Source organism: Cupressus sempervirens, chromosome 1, assembly GCF_028749045.1.
Source record: "Cupressus sempervirens isolate cs-2001-9-10 chromosome 1, ASM2874904v1, whole genome shotgun sequence".
In the NCBI taxonomy this organism is placed as follows: Eukaryota; Viridiplantae; Streptophyta; class Pinopsida; order Cupressales; family Cupressaceae; genus Cupressus; species Cupressus sempervirens.
Window position 1 is genome coordinate 770,166,339 of NC_143118.1, and position 15,269 is coordinate 770,181,607.

Genomic DNA, 15,269 nt, shown 5'->3' on the forward strand with positions numbered 1-15,269 from the left:
CCACAAAATAGTCAAACTGGTGAACCACAAATAGATTACCAACAACCAAAATTACCCGCTACCACTTGTAACACAAAAAAATATTTAGAAACATAGCTAAAAGAGTATCAACTGGCATAACATAACTATTGCGTGTACTAGAACTAAATAAGCTAAGGAAACATAAAAACAAAAGCATTACCACCTTAAACCAACAAAGTTCAACAACTAGTAGAAAGATGACATTAAAAATCAAAAGGAAAGAGCCCTAAGGCTTCTTGGCATCCTTCCTCCCTTGGAGGATATTAGCCCAATCTTCCACAAGGAAGTCAAACAACATCTTGGAGTCCTCCTTTGGAAAATCACCCTCCTAGTATTTAAGCAGGTGTAGCATTGTAAGAGTAGCATGTGTCACCTTGATAGTAAATTTAGTCAATAGATGCATTCTTTCCTCCAAATCATGTATTCTTTCCCACATTTCATTGCCAGTCATCTTTCAAACCTCCATATTGACCTCTTTCTTATCGGAATGGTAGCCATCCACCTACTCCTTAGTGACATCCTACACAATCGAGGGGTTAACATTATCTTTAGAAGAAACCCAAACAAGAGAGGATATCGTAATAAGGGAGGGCACCCTATCCACAGTTTCAAGGAATTAGTCTTGAGTTAAGTCCACACATCCCAACCCAATGGTGGTTGAAACATGCATCATTTCTTTTTTCTCTTTAATCCTACCTCGTGGCCAGATTGTGAGGAGTCAAAATACACCACTTCCTCCTCCTCCATGTTCCCCTCACCAAAATTTGAAGTCTTCTCTTTGATCCTTTGTTTAGGATGACCCATGTCCTTTGAATCTAACTCCTCCTCCTACGAGGCCTCTGATCTCAGTTTCCTTTTAGCATTTGATTTTGCAATCCTCCCATACCTCCTCCTACCACCCCTCCCCTCATCCTCTAACTCCTCCAGTTATTTCTCTTTCCCTTTATCTAACTCCCCTTTTTTACTTGAAGGGGTGTGCTTCAACTCAATAGGGGACCCACTAGGTGAAGACTACAGTGTAGGGGCTCTAGGGCCCGTCATTCTAAGGGGGGCCTATTAGGGCCGGGGTTTGGGGTGAGTATGAATATCAATCTCAACAATCATGGGGGGACCAAAGAAAGGTGAAATTGATACAGCCTAAACATCAACCCTTGATGCAGAATGGTATAATTAACACCCTTACTCATTTTTTCTTTTACATCAATAACTGTATCCTCTAAATCATGTAACAAAAAGAAAGGAATGGAAATTAAGTCATAGTGGTGAAAATGGTTTAAAAGAGGGAAAATGATAGTAATAATAGACCCCATACTTCCCTTCCAAAGTTAGGTACATCATCAACATTAGACAGACCTCATTCCATGGCTTGGGGAGCTTCTCCCACATAAATCCTCCTCTGTGTCAAATAGGTTCCTCTCCTTCCAAGAAGAAGCATTTCTATTTTCTTCCCTTCATAGCAAGACTTGTTGCCAGAGAGATGACTTCCTCAAAGATATGAAATGAGATGCCATTAATTGTGACTCTTCAGTCCTCCCAAGAATTGACAAATTGTAGGGAACAACTTTCATCATACCCATTCAATGCATCCATAAATGGGATGAAACTACCTTCCTTTAGCATGTACCACACCAGCGGCTTCCTAGCATTCTCCTCTATCATGGAAGGCTCAATTCACAAAAGATCTCCTCCCATCTCTGCAATTTTCCCTGAAACTCTCTTCTTCTCCCAAACCTAGAAGCAATTACTAAGAATGAAATCACACTTAGGCATAAAAACAATAGCTCTTAAGTAGGCACTAAGGCCTTTATTGTTAATAATAGTAGTGTCACATCTACACATCGCATCTAGACATAAATGTCATTGTCGACCACCTCTATCTCTTCTCCAATCTTTTTTAGCATTCCCAATACTCTCAAACCATTTAAAATTTGAACTTTTACTTATCCGAGTGTATGAGGACAAACACAAAAAAATCATTAAAAATTCTTTCATCTCAAACTTCAAAATTCTTTCTTTTACAGGCCATGTGAATTTATTACCATAAGTACCTTTTCCACCACTCCTTGCCATCTATCCATAATGACTCTGTCTTATCCACCTACTTAGCAACAAGTCACACAAATTTAAAATGATCCTCAAGCTAGATTTCATCATGCTTGATTTCTTTAATCACTAAATCTCTTACCAAATTTGGCAAGGCATTAAATTCCCTCCAACATCTTAGCCCCTTCACATTTAGGCCTAAAGCCACCATTCCATCTATCACCCCATTTCCCTCCCAAAAAATATGATTCAATTCAAATCTATTTAAAATAACTAATAAGTGTTTGATGTCTTCTACAACACGTTTAATAGCCCACCCTTCCTTCATGATACTTTTAACAGTTTCTATAATGATTTTTGAGTCACCTTCAATCAACACATTTTCCCATCCCACACTAATCACCAATTTTAGACCCCAATAAAGAGCCATCGCTTCCATAATATTGTTGGACACTTTCCCTAGCTGTCCAGTATAAGCCAATAGCATCCTACCCTCGTTATCTCTAACTATACCTCCTCCCACCGATCCCTCCTTTCTGGTAGCACCATCAAAGTTGAGCTTAACCAAATTCTCTGTTAGGGGTTTCTATCATGTCCTTCTCCTTACCAAAAGATTGGAATTATTAGTCTCCATTATCTCCTCCTCCAAAATCCAACACTAGGCAATTTTGATATCCAGCTGATTAGGGGGAAACGTCAACTTTCTCCACCTACTGCACTTCATGTTCTCAACCAGAAGTTTGTAAATCTTGTCCACAAGAACCTCCTCACTTCTTTCTTCATTCCTAAATGCCCTATGATTTCTCTCCTTCCAAATACCCTGGCAGACATGGGGGATTACCTTCCACATACTAACAAGGAGGGGGTGGGCAAAAGTACCATGTCAACTCTTAATGAATTGCTCGAATCCCTTATAAAACACCTAGGTCACCTCCAGCTTCTATAGTAGCCTCCCCCAAACATTATAAGAATAATTACAATGAAGGAAAAAATGGCTAATATTCTCCTCCACTTTCTTACACAAATAGAATCTATTAGATAATTGAAAACCCCTTTTCATAAGGTTATCAATAGTGAGTATTTTCCCATGAATGGTTGTCCACTGGAAAAGATTAATCTTTGGGATTAAATGATTGAACCATATATATCCTCTAGTAATTAGGCTCTAAGGCTTTATCAAACATTAATTTGTAAGAAGATCTTACAGAGAATTCCCCCATCGATGTAGCCTTCCAAATGAATGCACCATTCTGGTCTGTTCCCAGGATTCTGTACCCTTTAAGTAGACCATTTAGCTCTTCAATCAGCTCCCCACCATCTAAAGCATTCTGTTGCAATTCCACCTTTTTCCACTTCCTCCCTGGGCTAACAAAATCAACAACCTTATTCCCCATATGCTCCTGAAGGTGATCTTGAAGGGACCCATACTTCGTTCTTGTTAAAGGTTTATCAGTAAGCCACAGATCCTCCCAGAAATTAATCTAATTACCATTACCCACCAGCCACCTCACACCTTCTTTCAAGAGAGTTCTGTATCTCACAATATTTCCCCAAATCTTAGACCCCATAGGAAGATCATTTCTCTAGGTGTAGTAAGAGAATTTCAAATTTTCCAGATACTTGGCTTTCAAAATTTTACACCAATTTGCCTCCCCCGTCATCAATTTCTACCCCACCTTAGTGGGAAACACATTATTCAAATCAGATATCCTTCTAACTCCCAATCCTCCTCTACTCTTAGGTTTACATACCATTTCCTAGCTTACCAAGCTTAACCTATTCTTCTCACTTCCTCCTGACCAAGGGAAGTTATGTTGTATTTTCTCCAATTTCTACCATACACTTAGTAATTTTGAATAGCGATAGGAAATCCATAGGTAATCCTTGGAGGGACGAAATCAAAAGCTGAAGCTTACCCACACTACTCAGAGTTTTACCTTTCCACCTAATCAACTTCTTTCCCATTTTTTCCAAAATGGTATTCCAAAAGTTGTTACTTACATCTTTCACTGTCAAAAGAAGGCCCAGATACGTGTCAGGTAACATAACAATATTACACCCCAAAATATTTAAGATCCTCCACTGAATATCAAGAGAAGTGTTAAAGAAGAACACCTTACTTTTATCCAAATTAATTTTCTATCCTGCATTGATCGCATAAATTTCCAGGACAAATTTCCATGCTCTAGCTTCGCCTGCAGAGGATTCCCCACTTAGGAAGGTGTCATCGACAAACTGCTGAATCACCTTCGGTGGAAGCGTGGAGGTAGGCTTAATACCTTTGATCACCTCCCCTTCCATCTTTCTTAGGAACACCCTTCCCAATACTTTAGCTACCATGATAAACAAGTAGGGAGAGATAGGGTCACCCTGTCTTAGTCCCCTCTCCCCAACAAAGTTCCCCCAAGGTGAACCATTCACCAACATCAAGTTACCCATCTTTGATCTTTGTGCACATTTTCAGGGGTTGAGCTAGGAGAACTTGTCTTCCTGTGATGAAATTACAACCCTTCTTAAGTATTTCTGAATACTTTTAGCTCCAAGATAAATAGAAACAATAGATAAAATGAAAAAGAAACACACAAATTCAAAGATGAGAGTAGTTAATAAAAAATGGTTGAAGTTAGCCTTTAATAACAAATAACCAGTTATAAACATGACACAAATTTAACATAGATTTTGAAGCTAATAACTTTCATTTTTACAAATTCAATTCCAAAATATTCTCAAAGACAATCTTCTTTTATCATATAAATAAATACCACTTCACTTTACATTCACTTTCCTAAATCAAATATCACAAAATATCAAACTATCAATCCCTATTAACTTACTATTTTCTAAATTAATTTATAATATTCTAATGTATCTTAATAGATTACCCTAAATTAACCATACCACAAGTTTAATTTCCTCTACAAATACATACGAGGAGATTGGAGAAAACGTGTGAGAAACCCCAATTAAACCACAAGCCAGTTCCGGCAAAAACTGGCTACCAAACATCCAGTAATTTGCGAAATGAAAATTTGAAGGCAGAACATGGAGAATAATAGGCAACTAGCTGGATTAAACTTTAGACCTGGAGGCCACTAAATGTAGAGTATTCAAAAGTTGAACCCATGTAACTACTACTCCTTGCCTGCTACAAGTACTAGTATCAGTATCACTTCTACCCACCAGGAACTCCGCGAGATATCTCTGCTTGTCGGCATCAGCCATTGAGTTTTGCTCAATCCACTTTGGGTGGTGTCATAAAGAATAAAAACGTCATATGGAACTCATTACTTGGAGGACACAAATGGCATTAGCATAGCAGGGCTTACAGTAGCAGCGCAGATCTGGGCTGCATCCAATCAGATCTGGGTTGGGTTTAATCGGGTTCAAGATGAGGGGCAGGGGTGAACTCAATCAGAGGAAGAAAATACTCACTCCTGTATTAATTTGTGTTCTTTTTGCTGGCCTGCTATTTGTTTACTACGGGTCTTTCTTTAAGCCCAGATTGCAGAAGGGGGGAGTCAGTGGAGCTGATGATGCCGATGCTGCCACCAGTGGGAAGCTCTTCAGAAAGCTGGGATCCAATGGAGAGGCGGACGAGAACCAGTCTAATCAGATCAAGAATTTTAACATGTTGAATGATGAAGACGAGAAGAGTGAAGAGGCGGGGATCGGTGGAATAGACTTGAGAAATGATACAATCCCTAAATCTTTTCCTGTAAGTATTTCAGTTGTTTAATTTAGATACCCAATTCAGATTATGCAACTATCTTAGAATGTTTAAATGTGAAAGCATTTGCCGTTACTATTGCGGATGCGTATTGCAAACACCCAATTCGGATTATGCAACTGAGAATGGGTAAGAATGGTTTCGTATGTTTTATTTAGATAGATTTTCTAACTGCTGTATTCTATTGAGGACGGAGTCTTGAACAAGGTTGAGTTAAAATGTAGTCCAGTCACTCCTCAACCAAAATTCATGGTGTTTGTACTTATGCACACAGATTTGGTAAATATGAGTGTGAAACTAATCACTAATAGGTGGAATTCCTTTTATTTTTTTGAACTTATTTATACAGATTTGCAGACTTTGCACTTTTTACACGAAGGAATTCTTAGCTAGATTGTGTTAGAACGAAAAATGAATCGGTCGTAATAAGACGGAATTAATTTACACTTCACTTCTGCGGATAGGTTTTCTGTCTTTGTATTTTAAATAACCGAGTTTCCCATTCAAGTGGTTTTTGAGCAAGAATGTGCTTCTGAGTGTGGAATCAATCGCAAGAAGGTGAATTTTTAGTTTCAAGATTTGGAGGTACCTAAGTTTTTCACGGAAGATCTGATATTTTGAGTATTTTTCAGATGCGTGATGTGATACCCAATACGTAATGATTCAGATAGTTCTTAGACAGTCTCCAATGTTTTCTGTAGACTAATTTGATGTCACTGTATTCTTTGAGGATAGGGTTCTTCAGTTTATTCATTCCTGAGCAAGATTGCGTTTAAATGGCATTAGAATAAGTTACGAGCGGGTAGGATTCATTTTTTTGTGCTTCCATAAGGCTTGAGCATGTAGATGCAAGATCTGATGTTTAAAGTAAATATCCTAAATGATTCAAATGGCTGTTTCCTCATATACACCAAGAAAGCCTTCTCTGTTTCATGTACCCAGATTTGGTGTCTCTGACTTGTTTGATTACTAATTTATCCAATAAGAGATTTTTTAGCTAGACTGTTTCCATGACAGCAGCAGAATTCTTTTTATTTTTGCTTCCGGCCTGGAGCTATGAATGCTTCTAGAATTCATGGCTTGGAGTTTTGTGATATGAGATCTGATTTTTAGGCATTTTTCAGATGCATAACACGATGGCCAATGAGCAAATGATTTCCTAAGACACACATTAAGAGGGAAATTGTTTTTAATATTTCTGGTAGCCACATTTGTTGTCTAGATGTGTTCTTTTGAGGATCAATATTTTTCATTGTAATAGATTTTTTGAGCAAAACTAATTTGCAATGATAATGTAACCATGGACAAGTTGTTAGAGGTTTGTTTAAGACTTGAAGAATAATACAGCATCCAATGCCTAAAGAATCTGGATGGTGGTTAACATCTTATATCCAAAAATATTTTATGTATAGATTTGCTCTCTTTGCAAACAATATCTAACAAGGCTCTCGTTCCATGTTGAGGAAGCAATTACAAGCGGGTGGAATATATTATTGTTTTTCTCCATGCTTAGAGATATTATTGTTTTTTGAGCACATGGCTTTAGATTGTGTGTGGATTATTTGGTTTTCCCATACAGAAAAAGGATTTCTGGGATTAATATTTTATAGGGTATTGCTCTTTTAGGTATGTGATGGTAGGCTTTCTGAGCTAATTCCATGCTTGGACCGACACCTTATCTACCAACTCAAGATGAAATTAGATTTGGGACTCATGGAACATTATGAAAGACATTGCCCAACTCCGGAGCGACGCTACAACTGTTTGATACCTCCCCCACCAGGCTACAAGGTTAGTATGAAGCTAATACTCTTGATTGTTTAAGTAGAGTAGAATACTCTTGATTGTTTAAGTAGAGTAGTTTTTGGGGTGCTCCTGGTGGCTATTTTTTTGGGTGCTCCTAACCACCCACTCTGGGCAGAATGTGATCATTAAAATTAGCTATAACTGCAATTGGAGTTCTTGTTTGGTCTCTGGATCACAACTTTATTATCGGTTATAACTTATTTTGTTTCCTCCATTGTGATTGATCGATGTTTTCAAGGGATTCAAACACAGTAAAATGGAATATCATAAAATCTGTCCAGATAATGAAGGCAGAGCAAACTTTCAATTGAAACATATAATCTGCAACTGAATAGGGAGTACAATGAAAGGACATAGAGACTAAGAAACAGAAAGAAATGTGGGCAGCTGGAGCCTAGAAGTTTGACTGGTTGAATATCATGTGGTTGAAACAAAGATATGAGACAAACTTATGTCAATCTGAAATTTGGATCCATCTTTTGACACTGAAAACGTTATGTACTTTTCTAATAAGGCTTGTATTTAATCTGATCTTTAGGTTCCAATTCCATGGCCTGCAAGTAGAGATGAAGTATGGAAGGTAAACATACCTCATACACATCTTGCTTCTGAGAAATCAGATCAGAACTGGATGGTGGTGAATGGAGACAAGATCAATTTCCCTGGTGGAGGAACTCATTTCCATGATGGAGCTGACAAGTACATTGCTGCATTGGCAAGGGTATGGCATTATAGTGATTTAGAATCCATTATGATTGTGTAGTGTCTCATGCATTATTATTATTATTTATTTGTATGGCTTTTTGAATCTCTTGCATTATGATTATAATATAATATTTAGATATGACCAATGCTCACATATTCTTTATTTCTTTGTCATTTTGAAGATCTGGTTAGTTTATCGGCTGGTAATTTCTTATTGTTCTTTCAATTAAGTTATAAACTTATAAGCTGTCTTCAGATAACTTGGGATGTCTCACTAAATTTAACACTTGGGTTTTGCAGATGCTGAAGTTTCCCCAGGAAAATCTCAGCAATACTGGAAAACTTAGGACAGTTCTAGATGTGGGTTGTGGAGTTGCTAGCTTTGGTGCGTACCTCCTTCCTCTTGACATTGTGGCAATGTCACTTGCGCCTAATGATGTTCACCAGAATCAGATCCAATTTGCCCTGGAAAGAGGAATTCCCTCAACTCTAGGTGTGTTGGGGACCATGAGACTGCCATATCCAAGTAGATCATTTGAATTGGCTCACTGTTCTAGATGTAGGATTGATTGGCTTCAGAGGGATGGCATATTGTTGCTAGAGTTGGACAGATTACTTAGGCCAGGGGGCTATTTTGCATACTCTTCACCTGAAGCATATATGCAAGATGAAGAAGATCTTCAGATATGGCATGCCATGAGTGACCTTGTCAAACGCATGTGCTGGAAAATCGCAGCAAAGAAAGACCAGACTGTTATTTGGCAAAAACCATTTACAAATAGCTGCTACCTGAAGAGAAGTCCAGATACCAAGCCACCTCTCTGCAGTCCGGATGATGATCCAGATGCAGTTTGGCAGGTCCGAATGAAGGCCTGCATCACACCATACTCAGATCGTAATCACTCTTTATCTTATCTTGCATTCAGAAATAATTTAAGATTTGCTTAGTGAAACACACTTTTTGAACTTAATGAATTATTAGTTATTATATATCCAGTAAATAGGTGTGGTGACTAGTCTTCTTTAAAGATTTGACAAATTATTTCTGAACCACAGTCACATGGAGATTCAATCTCATGAATCTGTAAGATAACATAAATACTCTTTTGTAAGCATTCTATTAAATTACCACTGAATCAATTAGATGAGTATAATCACTTCTTGAAATGAAGAATATAGGAGTACACCCATCTCTATATCTCTATAAGAGTTACAGGAAAATCCAGTTTGTGCTTTTAGATATGCAATTCAATTTATTCATACCACTTCAATGAGTAATCATATTTGTCCCGAGTTCGATAATTGATGCCTCTGCCATCCATGACACACTGTTAAATATCCAGTTGAGGAGAATGTAACTATCTGTCTATTATTGATTGCATCTCCCTGGTATTGTTAGTTTCATGGATTTTCTTCATATCTCAATCACAAACGGAAATCCAAATAACAATTAAGTTATTAAAGCACTGGCTCTGTATGATTTCTACAAGATATTTTGTGGATGGATTCTTCAATCTGTATCAATAATAGCTGAGATATTTACTATAAACATTGGTTTTTCATGAAAATCCCAGAGATGCATCATGCTAAAGGGAGTGGACTGGTACCTTGGCCCAAACGATTGACTGCTACTCCTCCTAGGCTGGAAGACCTTGGTATAAGTGAGGGAGACTTCAAAAAGGATACGGTAATACATCTTCTGCAATTATGGAATTATTTTGTTATTAACAGTTTATTTTAGATCTGAAAAACTATAACCAGCTTCTATTTGCTTTATATTTCCTTGTTTATTGTAGGTTGTGTGGAAACAAAGGGTACATTACTATTGGGAGCAGATGAAGTCCGAGGTTAAAAATGATACTTTTAGGAATGTTATGGACATGAAAGCAAATCTAGGCGGGTTTGCTGCTGCACTTAACAACAAAGATGTTTGGGTAATGAATGTTGTTCCCGAGAATGGTCCAAACACATTGAAGGTGATCTATGATAGAGGCCTGTTAGGCACTGTACACAACTGGTGAGCTTTCTCCTGAGACTAATATTCACCTTATACAAGCTGAAGTTTTATAGTCTTTATTATATGGTGATTTGGATCTGTGTGCAGGTGTGAAGCATTTTCAACCTATCCACGTACCTATGATCTCCTCCATGCCTGGACTGTTTTCTCTGACATCAGTGAGAAAGACTGTAGCATAGAAGATTTACTCATAGAAATGGATCGGATTATTCGTCCAAATCGTTTTGTCATTATCAGAGATAAGCCTTTGATAATAAATTACATCAAGAACTATTTGCCAGCCTTGCGATGGGATTCCTGGACATTATTGGCTGAGCCTGGGCCTGATCCTCTTTCTTCTGATGGTGAGACTATATTGTTTGCACAGAAGCAGTTGTGGATGCCAGATGAAAGCCAGTAGCAGTAATATTTTGTAAACTACTTTTTCGAGCAAATTTGTTTAGCTTTTGCAGGGTGGCCAAATATGTAGGATGATAGGCTGCTTTGCTAAGAGGTAAAATGGCAGTTGTTCGCAAAAACAAGCCCCATCTAGCCTCAACAGCAAGTATCAGTCCTCTGATTTTTCTGCAAGGAAAGGAGGTACTTATTTCATGTTTAAGTGTGTTCAATCTCACAAGGTTCGGGGAGAGAGCTACATTAATTTGAAAATTCATACAACTATCCATTGGATATCCAATGGTAATTATTTTTGCTGCTTGTATGATTTTTCTAGTGCAGACAATTCTTTAAATTGAATTTTCCTGTTCTTAATGCCTATTATGTCCCAAGTTTTTGATCATATTTGGTAGGCACAAGTGAAGGTGCATGTCATCTGCAAGTTTGGATGACAATTATGAACAGTGTTTTATCTGAAGTGAAATTGATCTCTTAAATCTGATCTCATTTTTACTTGAAATTTTCTTTGTTGAGCTGTATAGCATATTTTCTTTTGTGATGATCATTTTGCGTTTCAAAGAATGAATAAGAGAATTTTAAGCAAGCAAGATGAAGTCGCATCATTTTTTTAAAACTGAAGATTAATTAGCTGACAACTATTGGCATACCATTCTAACATATTGCACAGCTTGTATCTCTGTGTTATTAGCTGATCTTTTAGAACTTAATTTTAATATTTAGGGGGACATTTTAGTATTTTGTTATGGACTTGCTTGCCTTATGCTGTATTAATAGAGATTGATTATAAGTAAGGTTTCAGGGTAAATCCCTTTTACAGTGACTTGGCTTCTCTTGGCCCCAATCTGGCAAAAACTAGGATGAGTCAATAAGTGAACCTTTTTTCCTGTTGAAAATTTGGTCATTGGTAGGAATTGAAAGTTCGTAAAGGTTGGTTCTGAATGGCAGTGGTACACATCAAAAGGAAATTAAAAAAGCCAATGATTGCCATTTTATGATGTTTCTTCCCTGTAAACATGTTTTGTGCAGATCAAAACATGGCAGATTCACTTTATAAACTAGATCTATGAACTGGGATTGTCATTTCCTCATCAACATTAAATGTTGATTACAATGTTACACATTGAAATGTAGATGCCTTGTAACATTTCTGTTCTCTAACATGGCGGGATGGATCTTAAGAGTGGGGATTGATTGTAGCATTCCCAATATGTAATAAATTGCCTCATTTGTCTGCACAAATAGGCCCTTTTAACATTCATCTTTGTCCTATTTTTGGTTCCCATAACATGGGAATCTTTTCTTGTGGGACTTGAACTCAGATATTCATCACAACACAATTGACGCCTGTACCTTTAGATCTTGGGAAACTATACATGTTGAATGATTTGTCTTTGTTCTCTATCATCTTGGGATTGTTCTCTATTGTCTTGGGATGCATAGCAAGCTGGTTTTGCAATGATCCAGGGCTGGGGTGAAACCTAGTGGACAATGTTTTAGATAAGGATCTAGATGAAGTTATTTTGTGGAGAGATGCTTTGTGAGACTAATATATGTATAGATAGAGAGAGATACAGAACTGGAATTTGTTTTTTGTTATTTGTTCAACCTATACACGGTGCGCTAATGAGAGAGATGTATGACTGCATCTTTTAGTTTGATTGTTATTTCTACCTAACTTTATGCTTTGGCTTATATGTGTTGAACCTTGGTAATGTTGTGGTAAAGACTGCTGATGGTTTGGTGGGAGTATGGTTATTGCAGAGTTGATCTTTTGTAGGGTGCTATGCACAATTGATGGAGAGTGTGCACTATTGACAAAAGATGAATGGATGATCCTCATGTTATCACAAGCATATCGAGGTATAGATGTACCACAAACCATTGAAGTTTGTTGTTGTTATTGCAAGCCCTGCGAATAATCTTAGTGTTGTTTTGTGAACCATTATTCGGAGATCTTGTTGGATTAGTCACCCTCCCCTTGGAAAGTCGCTGCTTGATTGCATTAATTCTAGGATGAAGTGTGGAGCCTTGACTTTAGTTGTTTCTTAATGGACCAATTGGCTTGTGGGAGTTACTACATTTGACAACCTAGACATAGGTGCATAGAATAGTTGTGTAAACACGGTTTCTAGAATTCAATCTCTCTTTGTCACTATTGCAAAGTTGATCTTTGGTAGGGTGCTATGCACAATTGATGGAGAGTGTGCACCATTGACAAAAGATGAATGGATGATCCTCATGTTATCACAAGCATATGGAGGTGTAGATGTACCACAAACCATTGAAGTTAGTTGTAGTTATTGCAAGCCATGAGAATAATCTTAGTGTTATTATATGAATCATCATTGGTAGATCCTGTTGGATTAGTCACCCTCCACTTGTAAAGTCATTGCTTGATTGCATTAATTCTAGGATGACGTGTGGAGCCTTGACTTTAGTTGTTTCTTAATGGACCAATTGGCTTGTGGGAGTTCACTACCTCCGACAACCTATACATAGGTGCATAGAATAGTTTTGTGTAAACATGGTTTCTAGAGTTCAATCTTTTTGTCACTATAGTTCATTCATTAGTTTAGTGCGAGTGTTGATTATGCATGGTTATATGACATAATTGTCTTTGGAGTTAATACATTCCACGATGAACATGAATTCACCTTGAGAATCTAGTATCTCACCTTGGCCATTAATACAAATACATTGCTAGGATGAGTGCTCTACATGCACTTGGCACTAAGCATATTTGGATGCCTATGGAGTATATTAAATATCACCATTGGTGCCACATCATAAACTAACATCCCCTTAAAAGAATAAAATGCATATGTATACTGGTGTTGGAGAGTGATGTATATACCTTAGTTGTTAGAGAGCCAAGCCATCCTAATTTATCAAGCCAAGGATGGGTATAGTGGACAAATATAGTTGCTTAGCATTTATTGCAGAGACTAGGTGCTTCATGTTGTTAACATTAATTATAAAGCTCTGTGGCTACCATTGCATCGACACTTTATGATTGGAATAGTTGTTTTGCTTTTGCTTTTGGTGTTATGGGGTTTGCTTGTGTGACTTTGACTATGATGCTAGGATTTATGTGAGTGATTTTAGTTGACGTCTTCACTCCATGTTTTGTTTCTTTTTGTATAAGCTATATCTTTTGAGCACGAGCCTTTGCATTGGAGTGGCTACTAGATATGTGTCTATTAACATAATTTGCTTGTCTTGTTGACAACAATGCTAGGCTTTGTATCAATGATTCCATTTGAGGTCTAGACACCATCTTTTGTTCTTTTTTTTGGCATAAGGAATATCCTTTGGATATGGCTCCTAGCATTCAAATGGCTATTGAACATGTGATTATCACATCACTTACTTTCTTGGATGGTTTGCTCTTGTCAGAATTTGGTGCTATCTTTAGTGTAAAGTTTCTTACCAGATTTCAAATTCGCGGCTGACTGATGCACTTCTTTTATTGTAGTTATGAACATTGTTGACAAAGGATAGATTTACTTTAGAATCTATATAAGTTCATACATAAATAATAGAGATAATATAATGTTCTTCAACTTGAAATGTCCTTTAATCTTTTGATGTGCTTACATTAATTGATTTTGATGCCTTGTTTATTCGAGTGGATCAAGTATACATATCATGCAGAAGGGTGTGAGGGTGAATGGTCATGTCTCCAAATGGAGACATGAACATTCATCATCACATTCAGAGACATGACCATTCACCCTCACACTGACTTGGTGTTAACTAATCATGTCCGATTTGTTACAAACTTAACACAAGTCTAATAATGTATTACCAATTATTATGAACTACAACCCAATATAAAGTATATATTGATAGTGATCTAAAATCAAAGGAATTAGAAGTTTCAATCATGTCTTAAATTCTCTCTCTCTCTCTCTCTCTCTCTCTCTCTCTCTCTCTCTCTCTCTCTCTCTATATATATATATATGATCATCGGTTTCAACTGTGCATTGATTCACACACAACATAATACATATGCATATATATAATAGTATGTGCATCATGTTGTTGTACATATATACATATGTATATATATGCTGATCACAGTTATTGTCAGAATGAAGCTACATGCTTTAACACTCCCTCTTAGCTAGGGAAGACAAAGTACATATATATAAGTTGTTATTTGAAAAATGATATCATCTAGATGTATTTAACAAAATCAAGTCTCTCAATTTTCTTTCCAGTTATGGTGTGTACATAGATATCAAGTCTCATGATATCTATCATAAAATATCATGGTATATCTATAGATATTATGTCACATATTGTCCACCATGAGTTTGAACATATTGATCTTCAACATGTTGGTGTTTTGAAATGTTAAGGTCTCAAATTACCTCGATGAGAATATAATACATCTAGAGGCAACTACTTCCCATCTGCAACATATCCGTTCAGACACTGGGCCAACTATAATGCTAGACCCTTCTTCTACTTCAAACTCTGCAAAACCTAGGAAGGTGAACTTAGTAGATTCTTCATATGGTACCAATGTTCCAAAAAAGCATACAACTG

The 15,269-nt window shown here is 37.1% G+C and overlaps 1 protein-coding gene across 1 annotated transcript; it reads left to right on the forward strand.

Moving 5' to 3' along the window:
* Positions 1-5,011: 5,011 nt before the first annotated feature.
* On the forward strand, positions 5,012-11,073 carry LOC149580158 (putative methyltransferase PMT3). The gene is made up of 7 exons (XM_089789780.1): positions 5,012-5,779; positions 7,418-7,582; positions 8,136-8,318; positions 8,603-9,197; positions 9,877-9,989; positions 10,099-10,319; positions 10,407-11,073. Exons 1-7 carry the CDS (start codon positions 5,453-5,455, stop codon positions 10,717-10,719), a joined length of 1,917 nt encoding a protein of 638 aa, XP_089645906.1. The 5' UTR covers positions 5,012-5,452; the 3' UTR covers positions 10,720-11,073.
* The last annotated feature ends 4,196 nt before the right edge of the window (positions 11,074-15,269 follow it).